Raw genomic sequence first — 22,257 nt, forward strand, 5'->3', positions numbered from 1 at the left:
GCGACCGTTGTGGGGTTATAAGCCTTCGTATCAAGAAACCCGGCCGGTTCAACATGATGGATGGTGTCGCGCACAGCGCAGACGGCTGAAGAAGATGAAACGAACAAAAGGCCGAGAAAAGGTTTCACATGACCCTGAAGTAAGGCAAGCGAGAATAAAAAGGGAGTGGGAGTTGAAGTGAGTTTGTAGCACGACAAGGCCCGTCTTCCATACACTTCAGTTCCGAATCACCGGATTCGAAGGCTTGATCAGACGGCGACAGAGTTCAGCGAGCCCGGATACGGAAGCCAAACCGAACCAGAGCGAGTTGCGTCTGCAAGCAATTTGAATCACCATGATGATTTGGCGTAGGACAGGTCAAATCAAATACCTCGTGACGCATACGGTGCGACCATGCAGTCTCTCTGCATCTCGACCTTCTGTTGCCCCGTTCCCACTGTATGCCGCTTGCGACTCATCATGGCATGTTGTTGGTCCAGATTCCAGATGCACGCCGGGATCAGTGCTGCTGTGCTGTGCTGGGTGGAGCGTGCAAGGCAATGCCCACCGCAAGCTGCAAGCAGGCAAACTGATGCTCACATATGCCGGGTTCTTGGTAGTGCGCCCATTGGTTCAGACACCATGTGGCTGATGCTATTCAGGCCCATCAACTCAGGCCTTCGTATTCTTTGTGCGACGTTTCGAGCTCCACACCCAGCCCAGCCGTTCAGCACGTCGTTGGTTCATGTTCGAGGCCCAAAGATAGATGATCCAGCATGGGTAGGGTCGGTACCCGGAGGCAGTCTTGGACGCCGGGTACGGGTACGACTCGAGGCTATGGCGGTCTGTAGCGTGACAGTAGCGTCGTCTGGCCGGCTTCAGCAAGAGGAGCAAAGCAATGAGACACGGCAGGCTGCATCTCGAGGTCGTAAGAGGAAGATCCAACTGCCAGCCGCGTGGTGCGCCCTGCCAGGCTGTATCACCACCATCACCACCGGAACACTGCAGCCGCAAGAGAGAGCCCTGAGGCTGAAGTTCAGGTCCCAGCCGCTCTGGGTGACTCAATTCCCAACCTTGCCCTTTGCGTTGCCCATGGGACCAATTCGAGATATGACCCGTCGCTTCGAGCGGGCTGGCCCTGGCGACGGTTATCTACTGACGGGCCTGTCGCTGGCCTTACCTGAGTGGAGTGCGGGAACGATGCTCTCCCGCGTGCACTGATGGCCATAGCGAGGACTCGGCAGTCGATCCATGTTACTCGGTCGATCCATGTTGCTCGGACTCGGTCTCCTGCAGCAAACACCATGACCTGAGACGAGAAGGCTCTGCAGAGGCCCGTAAGACCAAATTCATACTGTCCTCATCAGCCATGTCCAAAAAGGCGCATCGGTGCAAGAAGGATTGATCCTGGCGCCGCACGAAGGAAGAAGTGAATAATGCCGAGTTTGCGCATGGAAGGGATCATAGTTGAAGTGTTCAAGCTGTATCAGATGCAATCCTGATCCTCATGTCAAGGTTGAATTGTCAGGAGGATGGGGCGTCAGCTGTTGAGGTGGCAGTGCGTGATACTGTGTCAAGTGTCTTCAGCACTGTGCATTTCGCAGGGCAACCTTGCAGATGTCACGACCAGACACTCAATCCTCGAGGAATTAATTGAGAGCAAGACATCTAGTATGTTCATGTTTGGCTTTTTGCTGGTCAATATGCACCGTACAGAGATAGACATGGCCTTGTATCATTGCCAGTTCACCGATACTCTCGCTGGCACTTACACATCAACATGCCACCAACGCTGAACGAATCAACACAGAAACGTCCAATTACCATTAAAGTGCAAGCTAGGGTGATTCTGACTTCTTTAATCCTTGCGTTAATTACATCATTTGCATAAAAACTCACTGCAAGCCATGCCATCTTCTCAGGTCCCAAGAACATCACAGCTACTCCTCCCTGCACGCAACACTTGCGCACATGTCGGCAGATGAATATATTACTCCCCTCTGCTTCAGACTGTACGCACTTTATCAAAGGTACCCATCCTCACCTGAACACCCATACCCGTTTCGACCAAAACACGCGAGAGATGCGTAGGAATCTGCGGCCGCGTCCGTCCCGCGCGGGGTCGGCGGGGACTCGTTCAAGGATGTCTCTTCGACAGTCGATACGAAGACATTCTAATTTTGGGTGTCTCGCTCAGGATCAGTCTGGGACATTGTATAGGTTAGAACACGTCGTATCTCGCATGGCGAATGCGTGGTCTGTTTAGATGCTTGTTGAAGACCGAGTTGTTTGATATCTTCGGTATATTGCCAGAGGCACAATAGCCATGTGCCCATCTCTTGACTGTTATGATGATGGACCATTGATAGGTAGGAGTTGACATGCGGTATCGGGTATATCCAGTGTAGAGTAAATTCGTTTCAGAATGAAGTGACAGGTCGACCGTTGGCTCCAGGGGTTGTTTCTTTGCTCTGAACATGGCCAGTTGCAGCAGTTCTGACACATTTTGGCTCCAAGGTGCTCATACGAACTTGGCCGTATACATCATGCTGTAGATAACGATTGACTATAGTAGCATTGTAATATCCAAGCCCCATTGTTGGATATGAGACATTGACCGAGGTGTAGTTCGCATGCTTGGTCAAGAAACGACTGTTGAAAGAACGACTGGCCTTATGTCGTTGCTACAGGCCCAGATTTGCAATCAAAATACAACAAGTACCATTAAACCATGTGCCTTATTAAGTATCTGCTCTCATATGCCTCGTCCCGAGCCCTCATCTCCAGAATCCATCTCAATACTCCCAACCTGTAACCAGGTCGTCCCGAATATTTCCAAATCGCATGATGTATGTTCCATATATCGAGTTCAAGCAATGTCTTCTTCCTTCCCTTGTGTCGTAATCATTCAGTGTCGTTGTGTTGTGTAATGTATTTGCCGTCTCATCTTGAAAGATGAATCCTCATCCATAGTGCCTCGAAGCACCGCCCTTGTATGCACGTCCCCTGATATTCATAGCCTCCCTCTCCTACGGGTTTAAAGAGCCGAGTAGAGCTTTCTCGGCGGTCGTGGTGTCGTCATCCGAAGCAGTGACGATGCCTCCCGCTTCACTGCAAAGCCCCTTCTCTCCTCCAGCAACGGCTCGAAGCCCTCATCGGGCTGTCTCGGGACGTCTTTGTTGCCAAACAGGCACGTCGTCAATGACTTGACGGGGAGCATGAGGCAGCCAGGCCACGTCATTCTTCTGTGATTGCTTCTGCTGGACGGACGTGTGTTGTGGGTTGAGGCGATGACAATCTTGATCTCCCGGGACTGGGTCATATCGAACAATGGGTAAAGAGGTTGATGTTTGGTTGCTCTGCCAAGCGGCTTTGAGTCTTGGAATTGAAGTGATTGCGTTCTTGAGCGGCAAGAGTGCACAGTCCATCGTCGAGGGAGTCGACCCCTTTTTCAATACCCCAGATTGAATCAGTTCCTGTCCTGTCCTGTCCTGTCCTTGCCGTAGAAGACAAAGCGAGAGTGAATTTCTCCATCATTCCAATCGACGACGCCCCGGCCGATGAGTGGGCGTCAGTCTTCGCAAGTCTCAAATTCCTGCCGTTCAAATTCCAGCGGCTGATCAAGGGAGTCCATCGCAAAGCCATGGCGCCAGGACAGACCTTCGAGGCCAGCAAACTCTCGTCGGGGGAGCACTAACGGGTGAGCTACTGCCCTGACAAGGCTATTCGAGACCCCTGGGGCGCAAAGTCTATCTTGCGAGGTAAGGGACTATTGCATTGTAGTCTTGTTAGCCAGGCATTAAGCACATCATGTGTGAATCACTCGATGAGCCGTCACAGTTTGGGCGCGGGTATCGGGCTCCCGAGGGTGGTAAATCATCCAGGTGAAACATGAGGTTACCCGAGAATCATTGTCTTCCAAATCTACGTCAGATGTACCATGAAATATGCTTGTTCTCCCATCTAGCCCGCCTCCTCAGCGCTCTCCTCGTCATCATCCTCGTCATGCTGGATGAACGGGATGAATTTGAAGTCCAAGTAACTCTGCTTGCCACCCTCCATCTCGACCATGAATTGCAAGCTTAGTACTCCTTGTCCATCGCCTCTGAGGCTGACCTTGGTTGCGATCCGCATCGCCTCTGATGAATTCTTGATAAAGTCAAACTTGTAGCATTGCGACCATCGCTCTCGAATGCCCAACGATTCAATGAGATCTCTTCCACGCGCAAAGTCCACACCGGAGCTGCCGAGGTCACCTACACCGGCAAGCGAGAGGAAAGGCGCGGTCTTTGTGGCAGTGATTGTCAGCTTCGTAGGAGCCGTGGGAGAGATCTCGGCGAGTGAATCTAGAAGTGTTCGAGACTGCATGATCATCTTGAAGGCGAGGTCGTTGCGATCAAAAGGAATTTCGTCAGGAATTTCCGGCAGGTAGGTTGTCAAGGATGCCGTAGTCTTGACTCCAGACTCTTCGATCGTGATCTTGAAGGGATCTCCTTCTTCATTGTACAAAAGGGTGCAAGTTCCTGAGATCCCGAGGGTCTGGTTGCTGAACGCATCGGGGCGATAGTTTCGCAGATTACTCCGGTAAGGGTCCTGCTCAGCTTTCTGAGCGCGAGTGGCCACGTCGACGGCGCCAAAGATCTGGAGAACCTCGAGGATAGAGTTTAAAGAAAGTTGGAAGCTTGGTAGATCTGGGGGATCCGGGCCTTCCTGTGAAGGAACGTTGGCGGTAAACGATGAGAAAAGACCTTTGTCGAGGAATGCAACCCCTGCATCTTGTCAGTTCCGTTCCACGGGCGCAATCTCAGATCGATTCACCTTGCATCACTCGTGCATGATCGGTCGAAAACCGGACACCTTCGTCTGTGATCTGAACGTGAACTCGAGGTGCAAAGTTGATGCACTTTAGGAGCTGAAACAACGGCCTCGTCGATGTCGCAACAGCGCGAAAGATGGGTTGGGCTTCGGTTGCCATTTTAGAGATCTTGGAAGCCGCTGTTGGGAGTGAAGGAAAGGCGTAGGAATTAGAAAATCAAAAACGGCAGAAATGCAACGGGCGCGCGCAGCGGCGTCTCTCTTGTATGCTCCAACTATTGTACACGAAACCGACCGAACGGGGACTTTTGGGGTATCTCAAACGTAGACTCCGACAGCACAGAACATGTAGACAACTCCGAATCTACAAAAGTCAGCAAGATGATGTGGCAATGGAGGGTGACTAGGGGCGTACGCGATGGCGAGAGAAGCTGGAATGCCCAGAACAGGAACGTTGAGGAGTGATCGGTCTATCAAGCAGTTAGTGATATGGAACAGAGCAGAAATAGTCGAAAAACGCCTACTAAGAGCGAAAACACCAGTGAGGGCGAATCCGAGCAGAAGCAGCAGAAAGGCGACCCAGAACTGGCTTCCCTTGTTCACGACGGGAAAGAAGGGACTGGTAGCAGCAGCTTGCCAGACCTCATGCAGCGAGGAATCCATAGGCTAAGATGTCGAAAAGAGGACAAAGTCGGTATATTCGTTCGCTGAGCGGACTTTGGACAATTGTTGGTGCGGCGTTGAATGGATTGGTTTGGCCAGCAGATGAAGTTGAGCTGCAGTTGCAGTGTGTTAGGAGAGGCTCTGGGGAAGCTTCACGAGCTTACGATGGCGCATCGTGGCCGATAGACCAAAGAGGCTTAGCGCCTATGTTCCCCTGACAGCTGGGCCAGCTGGACTGGAAGCCTCGAGAATGACATAAGCAATGCACGGGCCATCTTGAAACGCGCCCATCCTCCGCCATCATGATGCCTATCCAACTCCATCATACTCGCCTCAAACACCACACTTTGATTGCAAGTATTGCGATTGAACCGCCACAGCCATGCCTGACGAGAGTATGTCGCATTTACAGTGCGATCTCGATGAGATGTAAATAACTAACATAGGGCTATTAGACGGAAAGCGCAAGGCCGAGGAGGACCCGACCTCCCCTACCCCCTCTAAGCGTATAAAGCAAGATGACTCTGCCGAACCTCCAGACAAGAAGTCAGCCATCAAACCTATCCCATTCCCAGAAAAGGTAGGTCCCCTTTCTGTAGTCAATACGCGCAAATCACTCATCACACCTCTGTCTCGTAGCCGGCCGTCATCGAAGAGCGCAATGGCGAGATCGAATTCCGAGTAGTCAACAACGACAACGAGCGCGAATCCCTCATAATTCTCACCGGTCTCAAGTGCATCTTTCAGAAACAACTCCCAAAGATGCCTAAGGATTACATCGCCCGACTTGTTTACGATCGCACTCATCTGTCCATCGCCATTGTCAAGAAGCCTCTGGAAGTCGTTGGTGGCATCACATACCGCCCATTCAAGGGTCGCCGCTTCGCCGAGATTGTCTTTTGCGCCATTAGTTCTGATCAGCAAGTTAAGGGCTATGGCGCGCACCTAATGTCTCATCTCAAGGATTACGTTAAGGCTACTAGCGACGTGATGCACTTCCTCACATACGCCGACAACTATGCTATTGGATACTTCAAGAAGCAGGGCTTCACCAAGGAGATTACTCTCGACAAGAAGGTCTGGATGGGTTATATCAAGGATTACGAGGGTGGAACCATCATGCAGTGCTCGATGCTGCCGCGGATTCGATACCTCGAGATGGGTCGCATGCTCCTTAAGCAGAAAGAATGCGTCCAAGCCAAGATCCGCGCCTACTCCAAATCACACAATGTTCACGCGCCCCCCAAGGAATGGAAAAATGGTATCACCGAAATCAACCCTCTCGACATTCCCGCGATCCGAGCATCAGGCTGGTCACCAGATATGGACGAGCTAGCCCGTCAGCCCCGTCATGGACCCAACTACAACCAGCTCCTCCATCTTCTCAACGACCTGCAGAACCACAACTCGGCTTGGCCCTTCTTGGTTCCCGTCAATAGGGACGACGTTGCCGATTACTACGATGTGATCAAGGAGCCCATGGACCTGAGTACCATGGAGAGCAAGCTCGAGGCTGACCAGTACCTCACACCCGAGGACTTCATCAAGGACGCGAAGCTCGTCTTTGACAACTGCCGCAAGTACAACAATGAGAGCACGCCGTACGCAAAGTCGGCCAACAAGCTCGAGAAATTCATGTGGCAGCAGATCAAGGCCATTCCCGAGTGGTCCCATCTAGAGCCGGAGAGGTAGGACTTGCAATCGGTTGCTCAGCCAAGGAGGATTACAGTTCGCTTGATAAACACGCGAGCTTCTTCCAGAGACCACGGGGAATAGGTACTAGATCTGCATTTTGTTTGAGACCCGTGTTTTTATTGTCCGATTTCAGGGTGGGTTTATGAGCGAGGCGTTTTAAGGGTTGAGAGGTTTCATGGGAGGTTGTACTATAGTCATCATCATATGCACCTTGTATACGGTGGCGTTGCAAGGAATTGAGTTTCATGATCACGCTTTCTATAGATGTCCAAGTGCCACGCAGCGTAGGGTCTTGATATGCTCTTGTTGGTGTATACCAAGGAAACGTGGTCCTTGTAGCTACACCCAGGTGTTGTCGGTGGTGTTATGATGCGCTGTCTTATGGCCAAGTCAACAACAACAATAACCCAACCACGATACCGCATGATACAACGTGCAAGTAGCAACATGAGCAATACGTATTTACACATACATACGTAGCACTACTACGAGGTTCATGCCAGGCATCAAGTAATAATCGAAATCCAACTTCGATTGGCGGCCATCTATCAAAAAGCCGAAGTCTATGAGTCAAAGTGACCAGCACATAATAACCCACAAACAACATGAAAAGACGCAGCCTTGCAAAAAAAGGGAGTATTGTCACTATGTTTTTGCCAAATCCATCTACCTCAACAATCTAGCTTTGAGTTCTCCCCGAGGCAAGTGTAATAAAAACGCCCCGAGGAATATTCATCACCACCCACAGCATAAACAAATCCCCATCAACATTTGAACCCGGCAATTCCCGTAAAAATCCCCATTTCCCCGATCGAGACCCATATCGCCCAAACACCACTTGGCCGTATTTGCAAAATGCAAATGGCATAAAATGACAAAAGAAAAAAAGATGAAGCTGCTTGTCTCAGATGCTAGTCGTAGTAGCTGTCTGGCCCCCGGCAAACCGCAGGGGTGAGTGACACGGGGTCGATGCTTGCATTGAGACTGTAGCCTCCTCCATGCGGGTTCCGTGCTCCGATGTGATGTCGTAAGAAAAGGAATGAGGCTGTGTGGTAAGGTAGACGAGAGTTTTTGGTCAAAAAAAATACGGCCCCTTGAAAGAAAAGAGGTGCCGTATAAGGGTATAATTTTGCAAAGGTCAACGCTTTTTTTCTTTCTTTCTTTGATATCTTGACTCATTACAAAGTCAACAAGAGGCATCATTCACGCCTCTGCTCGCTGGCCTGTTCCGGCATCCCCTACCGGTAGACGGAGATCCGAGTGCGTGCGGCGGGTCCAGGGGATGCGGATCAGGTGGGGATTATCCATGAAGTGGCGCCGCAGGGAACTTGCAGGCGTTGGGGAACGGGTACTCGACGCCTCACGGGCCGGGGGGAGAGCCGTAGCCCGGTTGGGGTTCTCGGATTCGAGAGTGCGGCGGAGCATGGGGTGAAGGGATTCAGGAATCTCGTCCCAGTGACCGGCTCGAGCAGTGCTGAGCAGGCCAGGAGGGAAGAGTGCCGCGGGGACAATCGTAGACGAGTCAGCCCCACGGAAGATTTGTTCTGTCAGCAGACTGAGCTCGCCCGTCTCGATAGCGTTCTTGAGCCACTGCTCCCACTCCTCGTCCAGAATGGTAGAAGTGTCGCCTGCGTCACGTCTCGCAACCCGATCCCGGAGGCGCTCATTCAGCTCGACTCCCACGCTCTCCAGTTCATCCTCGCTCTCGACATCATCCATCTCATTATCCAGGTCGTCAAGGCCGACATATCCCACCTCAGCGGATTGGCTGCGAGAGTTCCGGGGCAAGTGCTCGATATCGGTCCAGTCGGGAAAGCCATCGGCGGTGGTGTCGCGGATGAGGTACCCCTGCTCCTTCTCATACTTCTCCTTGGCCCACTTTGTGCCCTCCCACTTGGTCAAACCAGCGATCTCGGCATTGGTGAGACGAAGGCCGTCAAAGGCGCGGAACAGTCGACGGTGCCATGGCCAGCGAGAGAGGCGAATGCGGTGCGTAGAGTGTGTGTAATCGAGGCCAGGATACTTGGCTTCCTGGGTCTCGAGGTGGCCGTAGAACGCATGGGTTTCCTGTCGAACTTCAGGAATCAGGCTGCGCTGAAGAAGGGCGTGAAAGTTTTGAGGGTCGTTGCTCTTGGGACGAGGAAACATGTACTCGTAAACGAGCTGATCGACGGGACGGCCCTTCATTGTGGTGGTGAGTTCGTAGAGATTAGGAAAATGAGACGGAATCGGGAGGATGAGATGTCGTGGAGAGGCGCAAGTTTTCAGGGTCGCTTTGTTTTTGTCGCTGGAGATCACCGTTGCTCAAAGAAGCAGACAGAAGAAGCCGAGTTGGTCACGTAATCGGAGAGTCGAAACGCACACGGGGCCGGAGTGAATTTGGAGCAGAACCCGAGGGTCCACCGTCGTCGGAGTAGGTGGGTCGCAAAAGCCGAGACAGATGACCCAGAAGGGATCAGGCAGAAAGGCCACGAGACAAGATGAACTCCAAGGTTAGGAATGTTAGGAAACGGCTGCTTGAAGGTGGTCGGGCGTTCTCGGCGGGGTGAGCGACACTCGGGACGGCGGAGCCGAATGGGCTGTGGTGGCAGTTCCTCCGGGGGAGTGAGAGAACACGCGCACACACGCTCGGGGCAATGACAGGAAGGCGACGGTGTTCGAGAGTTGCTTCCCAAGGGAGGAGATATTTGGACGAGAGGTTCTTACTGAAGTGGGAGGGGAGGGAAAAAAAGAAGAGGTGAGAACGAGGCAAGGGAGGGTAGTACCTACCTAAGTAGATAAGGTGGGAGAGAGCGGCCTCGGGGAGGGAAGGAGGGGCGGCGGCAGAAAAGAAGAAAAAAAATAATAAGAACCAACCTACAGTCCCATGCCTGGATTGCAGAAGTGCGCCAAACAAGGGACCAGGTGCCAAGCTGGCGGGTGCGAAATAACATGCCGTCCGTGAATCGGCAGCCTACCTCGAGCGTTGTTCCAGGGCTTGCCTAGGGATCTATTCAAGGCGCTTCATAGGCTCCCGGGCGCCGCTTGAAAGGCCGGGACCTAATGCGCCTGGACACACCTGGCGAGCTGGGGGGGCCGCTGTTTGAATGAGTGAATCAATGAATGAATGGGGGCGGCGGGCGTGGGATGGGTGAGGCCCCCGTGGGTGCAGCAGGTGGTGGCCGGCCGGGGGGTGTGTGGCGGCGGTCAGGCGCTAAACACCAAACCTGGTTCACCGATTTGCCGTCTCTCTCCATTCCATCATCACCTGGGATTATAAGCCTTCACAGGGCCACCGCCCGGGGCGCTCAGCGCTCCCTCGGGTTGCAGAAGAGACTCGTCTTTCCCTGCTCTTCCCCCGCCGTCAATGCGCTGGAAACAAGCAGGATAACCCCAGGCTACAGGACCCGTAATTCCGTCATCGTGTTTGCTGCGTTGGTCTTCGTTTGCAAGGGGGTGTGTAACCGGGCTTGTTTGGCAGGACCCTTGATAGTTGGGCGACGGTTTGAAGCACCCTCACAAGCTCTCGTGCGAATCTACTGTGTAATGATTCAACACAAAGGCATCGGTGCACCTCTGCCAGCTGGACAGATGTTCATTTAAAGATGGATGCTTCCCCTCCCGAAAGCTAACATCCAGGCACCAAAGGTTATCAGCACTGCGCCGTGTACCTGATGATCCCGCACCAATCGCTTACTCCCCTCCTAGCGTTTTCGTGGCCACGACGTGAACAATGAAACCGTGAGATGTGGTAATTGCACGACAAAGTCGTTTATAAAGACCCCTTTCCATGGTCGAATTGCCAATGGGCTTGGGGTTCCTGCATTTCTTGTGGTGGCACGTCGTTCCGTACAAAGGTGCACAAAGCTGTGTCACGCGTCTCGCGAGGAATCATCATTGACCACATGTGCTACGAAAAGAAGTGCAAAACGGACTACTATCTCACCGAGATTTGACTGCTAAACGACGTGAATTTCCTCACTACGTTTGGCACCCTCTTATAAAGTGCACATCCGTCCCCCTGCTCAAGGTCAGATGCCATCACCCGTTTTATTCAAGCCAACCAATCCATTTCCTCGCTTCCCGGTCTCCGCCCCCAGTCCCCCATCACCAGTTTTCCCTCTCCAGCTTTCATCGCTGTTAGAAGAATCCCTGGCACTTCATTCGCCCGTGACCGGCCTGCCCGCACCCGGGTCGATGCCGGTCCGGAGACAGGGCCGGTGAAGGCAGGTGCGTGCCCCGAAGCGGCAATGTCGGGTTTGAGCTCATGATGGATGGGGTAAGCGGTTTCAAACAACAGCAGCTTCACACAGACACACATACAGGCATTGCGTCAAAACAGCAGACGGCCTTTTTTTGCTTTCTTCTTTTTTTGTTTACGCAAAGCTTCAAAACTCAATCGAGGTAGGTTCTGGCTGATGTTTACAGAACTCTCACCTCGGGGGCCGGCTGGGGAGACTTGTCAAAGCTCTTCATGGGCTCCAGACCCCAGCGGCCAAACATGGCGGCGTCCTCATCCCATCCATTGCATTCGGTCGTCAGCATCTTTTCGCCGGTGAAGATGGCGTTGGCGCCGGCCATGAAGCACATGGCCTGCTTCTCCTCCGACATGGTCTTGCGTCCGGCGGCGATGCGGATGATGGTTGAGGGCATGATGATGCGGGCCGTGGCGATGGTGCGCAGCATGCTCGTGAACTCGACCATGGGGCGGTCGCCCAGCGGCGTGCCCTTGATGGGCACCAGGGCGTTGACGGGGAAGCTCTCGGGGTGGCTCGGCAAGGTGGACACGGTGTGCAGCAGGCCGACGCGGTCCTCGCTCGACTCGCCGAGACCCAGGATGCCGCCCGAGCAGACCTTGATGCCGGCGTCGCGCACGTGGCTCAGCGTCTGCAGGCGCTCGTCGTAGCTGCGTGTCGAGATGACGGAAGGGTAAAACTCGCGGCTCGTGTCGACGTTGTGGTTGTACGCCGTGAGGCCAGCCGACTTGAGCTCCTTGGCCTGCTCGGCGTCGATCATGCCCAGCGTCACGCAGACCTCCATGCCCATGCCCTTGACGCCCTCGACCATGGCCTTGATGTTCTTAAGGCTGTTCTTGCGACCGCGCATGTCCCTCCATGCGGCACCCATGCAGAATCGAGTGCTGCCATTCTCCTTGGCCGTCCGGGCCGCCGCCAACACACTCTCGACGCTCTCAACCCTCTTGGCTGGCACCTTGGTGCCCTTCTGGTACCGGGTCGACTGGGCGCAGTAGGAGCAGTCTTCGGTGCAGCCACCCGTCTTGATGTTCATGAGGGTGCAAAGTTGCACCTCGGCGGGGTTGTGCCATCGACGGTGGACGGTGCTCTATCGGGATTCTATAGTCAGTGATGGGGGTCCTGATTGGCAATATCGAGCATCTGTGAGGTTGTACACGCAACTACCCCGCCATTCGAGTCGAGCCGGCAGATCCAAGCCCCGCAAATCGAATCATTGAGACAACCGTGATAGTTCAAGACTTGGCGTGATAACAGAGCTAAAAAGACAAACAGAAACAGAAAGAAATCACTCACAGCTTGGTACGCCAGCTCCAGCACGGGCTGGTAGTAAATGGCCGCAATCTCCTCCTTGGTCCAGTCATGTCGGACCGTGTTCGCCGTGACGGCCTCCCGCATAATCTGCTTCCTCCTCTCAGCCCGCTGCTTCTCAACCGCGTCGTGCGCTCCCGCCGGGGGAGGGGGCGGTTGCGATGGCCGGACGTAGTCGACAACGGTCGACATGGCTCGGGTTCGCGGGTGTTGCCATCTCGCCGAAGCGGGGAGCGGGAGGCGACCGCTCGTCACCGGGCGGAGGGCCCTCAGGCGGAGAGAGGCACCGGGCTTCATTGTGAGAGAGTGAGAGATTGTGAGAGAGGATCAGAAAAGGGGGGAAAGAAGGAAGAATGAGAGAATGGATGGTTGAGAGAAGAGAAGAAGAAAGGAAGAGGAGGGAGAAGCTAGTAGAGTATGAGCTGGACGGCAATGACCCAGCAGCTAGAGCAAGGTGTCCAGGGGACTGGGCTGAGAAAGAGGAGACGAACACCAGAAAACGTCCCCAAATGGAATGGATGCCCCCGTCCGTTGCGTTGTTGGTGAGCTCCAGAAGCATGGGCTGTGCTGCCTTGACGGCTCTACCTCCCCCCCACGCTGACAAGGGGCCGCCTGGGGCAGATCGACCCAAAGGTGAGAAACCCAGCCGATCTTCGGCCAGTCTCCGGACGCCCATGTCGCCTATCAATCTTGCTCTCTTGTGCATTAAGCCCCATATCTCAACTCAAAACATGGTGGGCTGCACAGATCCGGGACATTGCCCATGCCCATTGTAGCAACGCGGCAACCTCGGCTCCTCGGGGAGACAGTGTGCCCTCAAGACGGCGTTATTTAACCGTCCTAAACCGCCGCCAACCTCTATTCGGAGCTGCTGTGTTGAGAAACCGAGCATCTTTCCTCCTGGGGTCGAGGATGCTTCTCAGGACGGGTAGGGGCGGGAACGGGGGTAAACCCGAGCGATGGCGCGATGACAGCGTCTAACGAGTCCGCCCTGTGGGTGAGAAGCACGTACTGCGCTGCAGACAAGATGCTTGACATCCTCTCCATCTCATCCCATCCAGCTTGCTCCCCCGCTTGAGATTGTACTGTAACACAACAGCTTGAAGGCGCGCCAATGGCTGTTGAAGGTGTCTCACCCAATTGAGCTCTCTAGAGAGTGGGGGGACAAATTACCATGTCGAGACTCGGTCCGCTGCCCGTGATGTTCCTAGCCTTGGCGGGTGTTTTTGTTGACGACCAGTCCAGCCCTGCAAAGAGACCCTTGATGGCAATCCGCCATTTCTCGTTGGCTAGGGCAATTATTTTTTTTGGTTGAGATTTGAAAGGCAGGGTTCTTGGTCCTGGCTTTAGTTGAACCCCGGAACATGTCCGTCCAACGAGGCATTCGGAATGGCTGCCGTGGCCGGGAAAAACTGGGGGGTGGCCACCCTCTGTCGTAATCGCGGGGTTGGTGATGGGTTTTTGTTTTGTTGTGGCACCATGGGTCGATTTGTTGCGGCCGTGGCCGGCTCCGTTGGAGATGGTGTTCTGGTCCATGATGGAAAGTATCCGCGTTCGATATGTTAGTATATAGTCCCATTCGTCCAATTAAGTAGCTTTCGTGCTGTACTTTCGCTAGGCAGTTGAGAGAATCTTGAGAGCTCGAAGGACAAAGGACCTGTCGACTCTGTCAATAATGATCGCTAACATTCATCCAATCTATTTAAGAATGGTAAACAAGAAGAGAAAAGCTCAACAAGAGAACTTGAAGTTCAATATCAAGCTATATTTCATGGTCGCGTAATCCCTTGGTCCAGGACGCCATATTATCCGCCAATTCCATAATCCCAGATTGCTTGTGTTTCTCGTCATTACCCAAAGAAAACCGGCCACGCAAAACCCTTCCAATCCTTGGTCTAATAGCCCGCGTCGTCAACGGCGTCATAGTCTCGCAGATGTTCCTTGAACCTCGCACCGCGAAACTCCCAAAAATTCGACATCATATCCAAATCTCAGCTTCAGGGGTAAACGGGCTCGGGATACCGTCTCCCCATTCCTCCAGGGCTTCCGCCTCGTTCCTCTGGCGGCACACGCTTGTCCCATCTCTTTCTTTCATTACGTGAGTCCCATCCGGGATAGTCGCGTCGCCGATCTGCATCGGCATGGCTGCTAGTTCGCCGCTCCACGTCCGGTCGTCGAAGATATCTCTCACGGCGTTCGTCCTCCCTTTCCCGTTCTCGCTCTAGCTCTCGCTGTCGACCCCTGTCCCGCTCTCGAATGCGATCTCGGTCTCGATCCCGTTCCCTCTCATCTCGCATCCTCCTTGACCGATGGTACTCTTCATCACTAGACTCGCCCTCAGACGAAGCTCCAGAGAGGTCAGAGTAGCTCCGACTGAGGCGAGTTGGGGGGATCCGGTCTCGGCTTCGTCGGGCGCGTTGTGAGTCGGTGTGGTACGCCGCCCCGGCCCTCGGTGAGTTACGGGTTCGGTCCGACCCCGTCAATCCATTAGGTAGCATGCTGGACACCTTTTCTGATAGTTTTTCTCGCATGCTGCTGGTATTGGCTGTAGATCGTCGCCGAATGGGCTCATCAGGTCTTATATCCGGCCGATGAGGGCGGAACGACTGTGGCGGATTACTGGCAACGGGCGGCGGCGGACCGGATGGGGGAGAGTACCGACGAGATCCTGGCGAAGGCGGGCTTGGGTTATTTCTTCGCTTCATACGGGGCGGAGCCGGTTCATCCTCATCGGTTGATTCGGATGAGTAGTGTCTCGGCTGACTGTGTCGGCGAGGCGGTACGGGCCGCTTCGCATTTGGGTCGAGATAAGCTCCTCCTCCATGTGAATAAGGAGGCTCTGCATGTGGTGGCGGGTTGTTATAATCGGAGAAGCTTCGTCTCCGAGCATGCTCATCAACATTGCTGTCGTACCTCTTGGGTGATGGTCGTCCTCCTCGCCCACTTCCATGTCTGCCCGGAACATGGTTGTACAATGGTCGTTCATACGCGGGCTCAGGTGGTCTTCTCGGCTGCCCTGCAAATGCGTTCCCTGGGACATGAGTATAGGCAAATTTAGGCTCAGGCGTCTCATCTGGCTCAGGGCCAGAACCAGGAGCCTTTCGAGGGACTTCGCGCGTAGATCCTCGAGAAGTTTCCTTTTCCCGAACTTGAGCCTCCTTTCTTAGCTTCTCAGCGCATGACTTGTGCCAGTGGTCCACTTCAGCATCAGCCTGTGCCGGGAAAACCTCCTTTGGAAGATCGGGAGGGAACTCTTGGCCAGTCTCGGGGTGTTTTAGGTGCCAGTTCTTGACAGCAAATTGCAAGAAAGGAACGTGCTCCTCTGGGCCGAGAAGGATTTCGAGGGACTCCCATCGCGAGAAGCCTCTAGGTGTGAGTGCAGGGATCGAAGGTGGCTCGAAATCGTCATCGGTAGGTTGTAGAGTATGTTGGCAGCCGGTGACCTGCCAGATGTAGGAGATGGATTCATGTGGCATTTCGAACAACGCTGTGAGTCGTGTTAGCATAAGCAGCCTTGCGACACTCAATAAAGATAGGCCTACAGTCGTAATCGCCACCAACAGCCTTGTAGAAGGCAGCGAGCTTGCTTGGTGTGAGATGGCATTCTGTTTTGTCGCCAATGTTTAGGATCTATTATGACGTAGTCAGTAATGCAGTCTCGAACATGAGAGCTCCTAGATGAGCTCTCAGACTAGGAAAATGGTGCGCGCATACAATATGTCGGACGATGGCTCTCAGAAGGGCATCTAGTAGCTTGGAAGGACTCTTGTCCTTCTCATACATGTAGACATATTCAATGGGTGGCGGCGGGGGAGTTGATGAGGCCCCCGGCGGGGCATCGGGCTTAGGAGGGGTCGCCATGACGATGATGAAAGGAAGAGGTGAATGCGACCGGCGATGATGAAGAGGACAGCGACGTTGAGGAGCGCGTGTGGTGGTTTAGATGAGACCGTCGCGCGCTCTCATCCAGGGCGAACGTGGATGGCGGGGATCGCAAAGTGAGGCAATCGGCGGTCAGAAGGAGGCGATCGGGAAGGCAACGGCGCCGTAGGCGGGAGCGACTAGGCCGGCGACGAAGATGGCGCATTCAGATAGAGCCGCGGGGGAATATGGAACCTGAACTTTGGAAGAGAAGAAGAAGGAGGGCGGAAGTTTTGTAAGATAGGGCGCTGACTGCAGGCAAATAAATTGGAAATGGATGGATGGATCGCAAGAGAAAGAAGCGTAAGGTAAGGCAGTGAAAGCAAGGTACAAGGGCCGGGTCGTTGGGAGCTGATGACAAGACAAGGCAAGGCTTGTACAAGTCCACAAAGTGTACTCGAAATTCCCAGGCAGCGAGAGAATCTTGGCGGGGGGCATGGAACTAGCTGGGCACCCGAGGGCACTGCTGCACTACTGCACTGGGCAGAGCCTTGCTTGGTCTTGACTTTACGTGGGTCAAAACATGGATTATGGGGGTGAAGTGAGATGGATGGATGGCAGCTCTCCTTTGGTTCTGCTGTGCCTGAAAGAAAGGGTCGGCATCCGAGGCTGTTGAATGGCTGGCTCGGGGCTGACAAAGAGGATAATCGTCTTGATAATCCAGGGCAGCTGACCTCTCTTTGTCTCCCGCTACCTTACCGATATGCTGTGCTGTCCCTCGTTTTGTGACACTCCCCGGTGCCCAAGGGGAAACAGAACGAACAAGGAACAAGGCACCAAGGCTGTGCTTTGCTGCCATTACGGAATCCTCGTCCTCTGCCTCACTCAAAAACTGCCGGGCCTCCGTCGTCTGACACGTGCATCATCGCTGTAGGTCCCCTGCCTGTTCATTGTCTAGGATGGCCCCCGCGGAATGCGTACAACGCGAACGAGAAAGCAAGATAGTTTTCCCATCATGAGTTTGAGTCAAGTGTCATGGGCTGTGTAAGGCATCGGTACGCAACACAAGCCCGAGGACGGCGCTTAGTAGGAGAGCACGAGATAATTCCAGCACTTTAGTATGGGTTACCTCTTGAACTTGTTCAACTCAGCCAAACTCAGCCTCATCTTTGCTGAGCAATTCTGCCCCCCACTACCAGGTTTAGAACGCGCATCTGGCAGATTTGACATGACCTGCCTTGTTTCGTGCATGATGCCTGATCAATCTTGGAATTTTCTCAAAACTTCCACCACGGGAAGGGGATGGAACACCCAGGCGAGGATCACACACAAAAACTCGGTAATCTCGGGTTGTTTAGGCCTGGGTTATCAACTGATGATGAGAAATGGGCATCTCTCAACCTGGATCTTTGGCTCTGATGTCATGGCTCCAGCTTTGAGACAGGGATCACCATGCACGAGGCAGCTTGGTCACTTTCAACTACCCCGGGCTTTGTCTTGGACGTTTTTTCCCGACCGTTGGAAATTTAAAGTCTAGGGTAGGCTGGTCGGCTTTTCCTCCGGCAGATCAGCCCATTGCTAGTCCCAAAGAGGAAACCACTCTCGAAATCTCTCCGGCATTGCTGGCCTCTTTGAAAGATTTCATGAGACAGGCATCACTGCAGTTTGCAAGTCGCGACGTCTTTTGTTGCTCCCCTTCTTTGACTCTCCTTCAGCCGGCTTTCTTTGTTTAATACTTCTAGCTTTTTGCTGGCTCTTCTACTTCGGCCTCGATTTCTTTCTCCCCGAAACTACGCGCAAACTAGCCATCATGGACGCCCTCAAATCAGCCATCCAGCCCATCACGCACAACCTCCCCGAGCCCATCCGCGACCTGGGCATCTCCATCCTCGGTGACACCTGCTACAAGTCCCTCCTCCTCGACGTCAACATTGAGGACGCCGACTGTCTCAAGCTCGCCATTTCCAAGGGCCTCGGCATCGGTATCATTGCCGCCTCGTCCATCGTCAAGGTGCCCCAGATTCTCAAGCTTGTCAACTCAAAGTCTGCCGAGGGCGTTTCGTTCCTGTCCTACCTCCTCGAGACGACATCGTACCTCATCTCTCTCGCCTATAATGTCCGGAACGGCTTCCCCTTCAGCACCTTTGGCGAGACGGCCCTGATCGTCGGCCAGAACGTTATCATCTCGGTTCTGGTGCTCAACTACAGCGGCCGTGCTAGTCTCGCTGCTGTCTTTGTCGCTGCGCTCGCTGGCACGGTCGCCACACTGTTTGCCGAGAACATTGTCGACAGCCAGGTCCTGAGCTATCTCCAGGCTGGTGCTGGTGTCCTGGGTGTTGCGAGCAAGCTGCCCCAGATCCTCACGATCTTCCAGCAGGGTGGCACCGGTCAGCTCAGCGCCTTTGCTGTAAGTTAAACTCCTGTGTTTTCGCGATCGAATTAATGCTAACATTCCATGCGCAGGTCTTCAACTACCTCGCCGGCTCCCTCTCGCGTATCTTCACCACCCTCCAGGAGGTCGACGACAAGCTTATCCTCTACGGCTTCGTGTCCGGCTTCATCCTCAACGCCATCCTCGCTCTCCAGATGATCTTCTACTGGAACGCCCCCTCCGAGAAGGCCAAGGGCAAGCGCAAGGCTGCCCCCGTCAAGGCCAAGCCTGCGGCTGCTCTGTCGGCCTCCTCGACGGCCACCCCCAAGAAGAGCCCTACCACCCGTCGACGTGGTTAGAGGGATCTCTACGTGTGTGGACTTGCGATTGCTTTTCAGACATATTGCTTGTAATGGCTCATATATTTTTAATACAGTCAATTCTGTAATGTGCCTTGTACGTAGAATAATCACATCAAGTATTCAATGGTACGAGGAACTTGACTTAGATCTTGTCATTCTTTATGATGATGACGTGTTCTTGAAATACGAACCGTAATCTAACTATCTACGCTATCTCCCATGGCAACGTTGCCCTGAATGCATCCCTCCCAAATGGTATCCCAACCCTTGCTTGCAATGACAAAACGCCTCCAATTGTGAACGCCCAAATTATGCTATGCCCGCTTGAGTATGTCCGCATTGTAATATCCTCCCTTTGTTCAATCTCAAAATATGGAACCGGTCATGTTCCACCTGTTGTTGCTGGGTGATACTTTGCGACCAGCACATTGCAAACATCGACGTTGCTCGCCGAGGTTGCTGACGGAGCAACCGAAGCAAACATGCTTGCCACATGCACCACAGGTGTGGCCCTCGGTTTCGAATCCATCGACGTCCATCTCATCTCCACTGTTGCCGCCGAGGCAGGCACCGCAATCTTCGCAATCGGATGGTGTAGACTCGGGTTGGATTGTGTGAGATGTCGAGGTGGAAGGGGCGGAAGAGATGTTCCAGAATCGATGCAGCGATTGTTGAGTTGATTCAGAGCGGCTGGTCTCATTCTGAGGCTGAAGTTGATCCGGTGCAGGCATTGCATGTTTTTGGCTCTGGGCCGAGAATAGCATGTTGAGGGTACGTTCTGCCGAGCAGGTCAGCCAATGTCCTGGTGCGAGTAGAATAAATGATGAGCTTACGGTGAACTTCATTCTCGGAAGGTCTGCTATTGCGGAACCGCTTCATCGTGCGGCTGTGAAGGTGAATCGGAGCTGCTGCCATCGCGGCAAAGGGGTTGGTGAGGCCGTTGGTTGCCCGGGGCGGCGAGTCGAACGAGGAGACAGACGATGGTGAGGAGCAGAGCTCAGAGACGGAACGCTTGCGCTTGTGGGCCATGATTGTCGTTGAATGAACCGATACTGTTGAGAATTTTGGAGTGAAAATGGCGTCGAGGCAGAACGATGCAGGGCTCTATGCTGGAAATAAGAGAAGGTTGAATGGTTTAGCCTGGAGCTGAGGTGAGATGATGGGTGGATTTTGAGGAGCCGAGACGAGACGCGGGATCAAGGGAGCTCAGGCCATCGCGCTCTCATCAACGCGTCCAGCCCACCTTCACGCGTTGATGGGGGGCGATGTATCACGTGATCTGGCGATTACAATGGTTGGCGAGTCACAGGCCGCGAATATCTAATGGATCCATTACCAACACCTGCACTGCATGTTTGATGGAATAGGTATCAACATATGGATTTTTATTGAAACTACTACTAGTATTGCAGTGCATGAATGTCATGGTAGTAATGTATACCTACCTGCTCGGGTCGTGACGTGTCTGCCTTGTATTGTTTGGTGGTGGCAAAGATTTCGTTGCGTCTTTGCACTGCAAGTTTAGCGCATAGGTTGTGAAGAGGAGGCCGTTCTAGTCCAGCCAGTAGAAACATCGACCTGCTGCACTACAAGTTTAGTCACCTATCTGTCGGCTCCCACATGAGGGGGGGAGGCTAGGGAGGGGAGGGGGGAGGTTACAGTGGGTCTTAAATGTAAAACAAATTGTGGAACGCGTGAACACCATTTCGAACACCTGAATAGCGGTTGCCCGGCTAGCATCTATATATATGAGTATCGTCTCATACGAGCCCCAATGGTTTCGTTTCCTTGAATAGCAGATAACCTATGTCCTCAAACATCTTGAACCTCGTTTTAAAAATGACGTCCCTCTCCACAGAAGCTATTGTTGCGATTGTTGCCTTACCCATTGGACTGAGCCTTTCTGCGTTAGCCGTTTACATCGCCTATCTTCAACTCCATGTCGCTAGGCCAAACCGTGCCCAGAGTAATGTCGAATCTCTGCCACTTGTGGATTACCCCGAGGCCATGCTTATGGGACCAGTTCAGCCAGGGTGAGTGATACCAGCTACAGGGCCGTCCCCACCTTTTCGCTGCAGTTGATCTTGGTGCCCCGATTGCAACCCCAAGGGCGATGGAGAGCATTGTGCCCCTTTTCCTTTTTGGTTTCACCCTTTCTTTCCTTTTCCCACCAAAGTTAATCTAATAGAACTTCCAGACCGGCCTTCGAAAGCCAGCATCAGGTTCAATTCCAGATGTCGCGCTGGGAACGCAGATTGGTGACCACGCCAGGTTATCTATCACCGGGATCCCAAACAGCATGACCACGATCCTTCCAAGTACAGAAGCCTCGCCGATTTAGAATAGATCCGCCTCATTGGACACATATTCGGGCCATCTCAGGGGGAGGGATAAAGTTGTATACATATGTTCTCTTATAGAAAAGCGTTTCCACTTCTTCACATCATTTACTTTTCCTGGTGATCCCGCGTCAGTTCCGGACATGCGGGGACGCGGTGATCGGTGATCCCAGGCAATGATGCACGGGGCATCGGCCTTGCCCCACAAATAGCTGTGGTTTCGGACGCGGGGCGCCCCGCATAATCCGCCCGAAAGAATCGGTCGCTTAAGTTAACAAGACTAGATACTTGAACCGCGCAAAGGGGGTCAACTGATTCGTCTCAAGGATGATAAATAAATTTGTATAAAGTAGCACGAAATGATGAAAGAGATATCATCACGTTGGTAATACTTTGGGGTTCTCTCATCTATTCACTCAACTTCATTGAGTTCATTTAGGGAGGATATACGGGTGCGTTTATACTGCTGCCTCGGTGCGGGTGTCGGGGTATTGGAACAAAGGCGACCATTTAAAGGCACTGCTATCAGGGCCGCCCTATCCCATTCTTCAGACGAAAGAACAGTGAAAGGCAATATGAGAAAGTGTCGATCTTGTTGACCAGGAGCTTGGTACCTGGACTAAGAATTG

General features: G+C 53.3%; 7 protein-coding genes across 7 annotated transcripts; 2 read left to right on the top strand and 5 right to left on the bottom strand.

Annotated features, from left to right (window-relative positions):
* Positions 1 to 3,823: 3,823 nt before the first annotated feature.
* On the bottom strand, positions 3,824 to 4,954 carry NECHADRAFT_98993 (uncharacterized protein; the record flags this gene model as incomplete). Its single annotated transcript, XM_003054545.1, has 2 exons — positions 3,824 to 4,748; positions 4,798 to 4,954. 2 exons carry the CDS (start codon positions 4,952 to 4,954, stop codon positions 3,943 to 3,945), a joined length of 963 nt encoding a protein of 320 aa, XP_003054591.1. The 3' UTR covers positions 3,824 to 3,942.
* An 885-nt stretch (positions 4,955 to 5,839) lies between these two features.
* Positions 5,840 to 7,149, top strand: HAG2101 (histone acetyltransferase; the record flags this gene model as incomplete). Its single annotated transcript, XM_003053835.1, has 3 exons — positions 5,840 to 5,852; positions 5,913 to 6,037; positions 6,097 to 7,149. The coding sequence occupies 3 exons, from the start codon at positions 5,840 to 5,842 to the stop codon at positions 7,147 to 7,149; spliced, it is 1,191 nt and encodes a 396-aa protein (XP_003053881.1).
* Positions 7,150 to 8,294: 1,145 nt separating this feature from the next.
* On the bottom strand, positions 8,295 to 9,339 carry NECHADRAFT_98994 (uncharacterized protein; the record flags this gene model as incomplete). Its single annotated transcript, XM_003054546.1, has 1 exon — positions 8,295 to 9,339. The coding sequence occupies one exon, from the start codon at positions 9,337 to 9,339 to the stop codon at positions 8,356 to 8,358; it is 984 nt and encodes a 327-aa protein (XP_003054592.1). The 3' UTR covers positions 8,295 to 8,355.
* A 2,100-nt stretch (positions 9,340 to 11,439) lies between these two features.
* On the bottom strand, positions 11,440 to 12,887 carry NECHADRAFT_65914 (uncharacterized protein; the record flags this gene model as incomplete). The annotated part of the gene is made up of 2 exons (XM_003054547.1): positions 11,440 to 12,474; positions 12,681 to 12,887. The coding sequence occupies 2 exons, from the start codon at positions 12,885 to 12,887 to the stop codon at positions 11,554 to 11,556; spliced, it is 1,128 nt and encodes a 375-aa protein (XP_003054593.1). The 3' UTR covers positions 11,440 to 11,553.
* A 1,805-nt stretch (positions 12,888 to 14,692) lies between these two features.
* NECHADRAFT_75475 (uncharacterized protein) lies at positions 14,693 to 16,556 on the bottom strand (the record flags this gene model as incomplete). The annotated part of the gene is made up of 3 exons (XM_003054548.1): positions 14,693 to 16,182; positions 16,238 to 16,325; positions 16,410 to 16,556. 3 exons carry the CDS (start codon positions 16,554 to 16,556, stop codon positions 14,693 to 14,695), a joined length of 1,725 nt encoding a protein of 574 aa, XP_003054594.1.
* Positions 16,557 to 18,366: 1,810 nt separating this feature from the next.
* NECHADRAFT_75476 (uncharacterized protein) lies at positions 18,367 to 19,286 on the top strand (the record flags this gene model as incomplete). The annotated part of the gene is made up of 2 exons (XM_003053836.1): positions 18,367 to 18,963; positions 19,020 to 19,286. 2 exons carry the CDS (start codon positions 18,367 to 18,369, stop codon positions 19,284 to 19,286), a joined length of 864 nt encoding a protein of 287 aa, XP_003053882.1.
* Positions 19,287 to 19,415: 129 nt separating this feature from the next.
* NECHADRAFT_102403 (uncharacterized protein) lies at positions 19,416 to 20,383 on the bottom strand. The gene is made up of 2 exons (XM_003054549.1): positions 20,123 to 20,383; positions 19,416 to 20,067 (listed from the first exon to the last, which is right to left on the bottom strand). The coding sequence occupies exons 1-2, from the start codon at positions 20,316 to 20,318 to the stop codon at positions 19,655 to 19,657; spliced, it is 609 nt and encodes a 202-aa protein (XP_003054595.1). The 5' UTR covers positions 20,319 to 20,383; the 3' UTR covers positions 19,416 to 19,654.
* Between the last annotated feature and the right edge of the window lie 1,874 nt (positions 20,384 to 22,257).

This window comes from Fusarium vanettenii (genome assembly GCF_000151355.1).
Source record: "Fusarium vanettenii 77-13-4 chromosome 1 genomic scaffold NECHAsca_1_chr1_3_0, whole genome shotgun sequence".
Taxonomy (NCBI): Eukaryota; Fungi; Ascomycota; class Sordariomycetes; order Hypocreales; family Nectriaceae; genus Fusarium; species Fusarium vanettenii.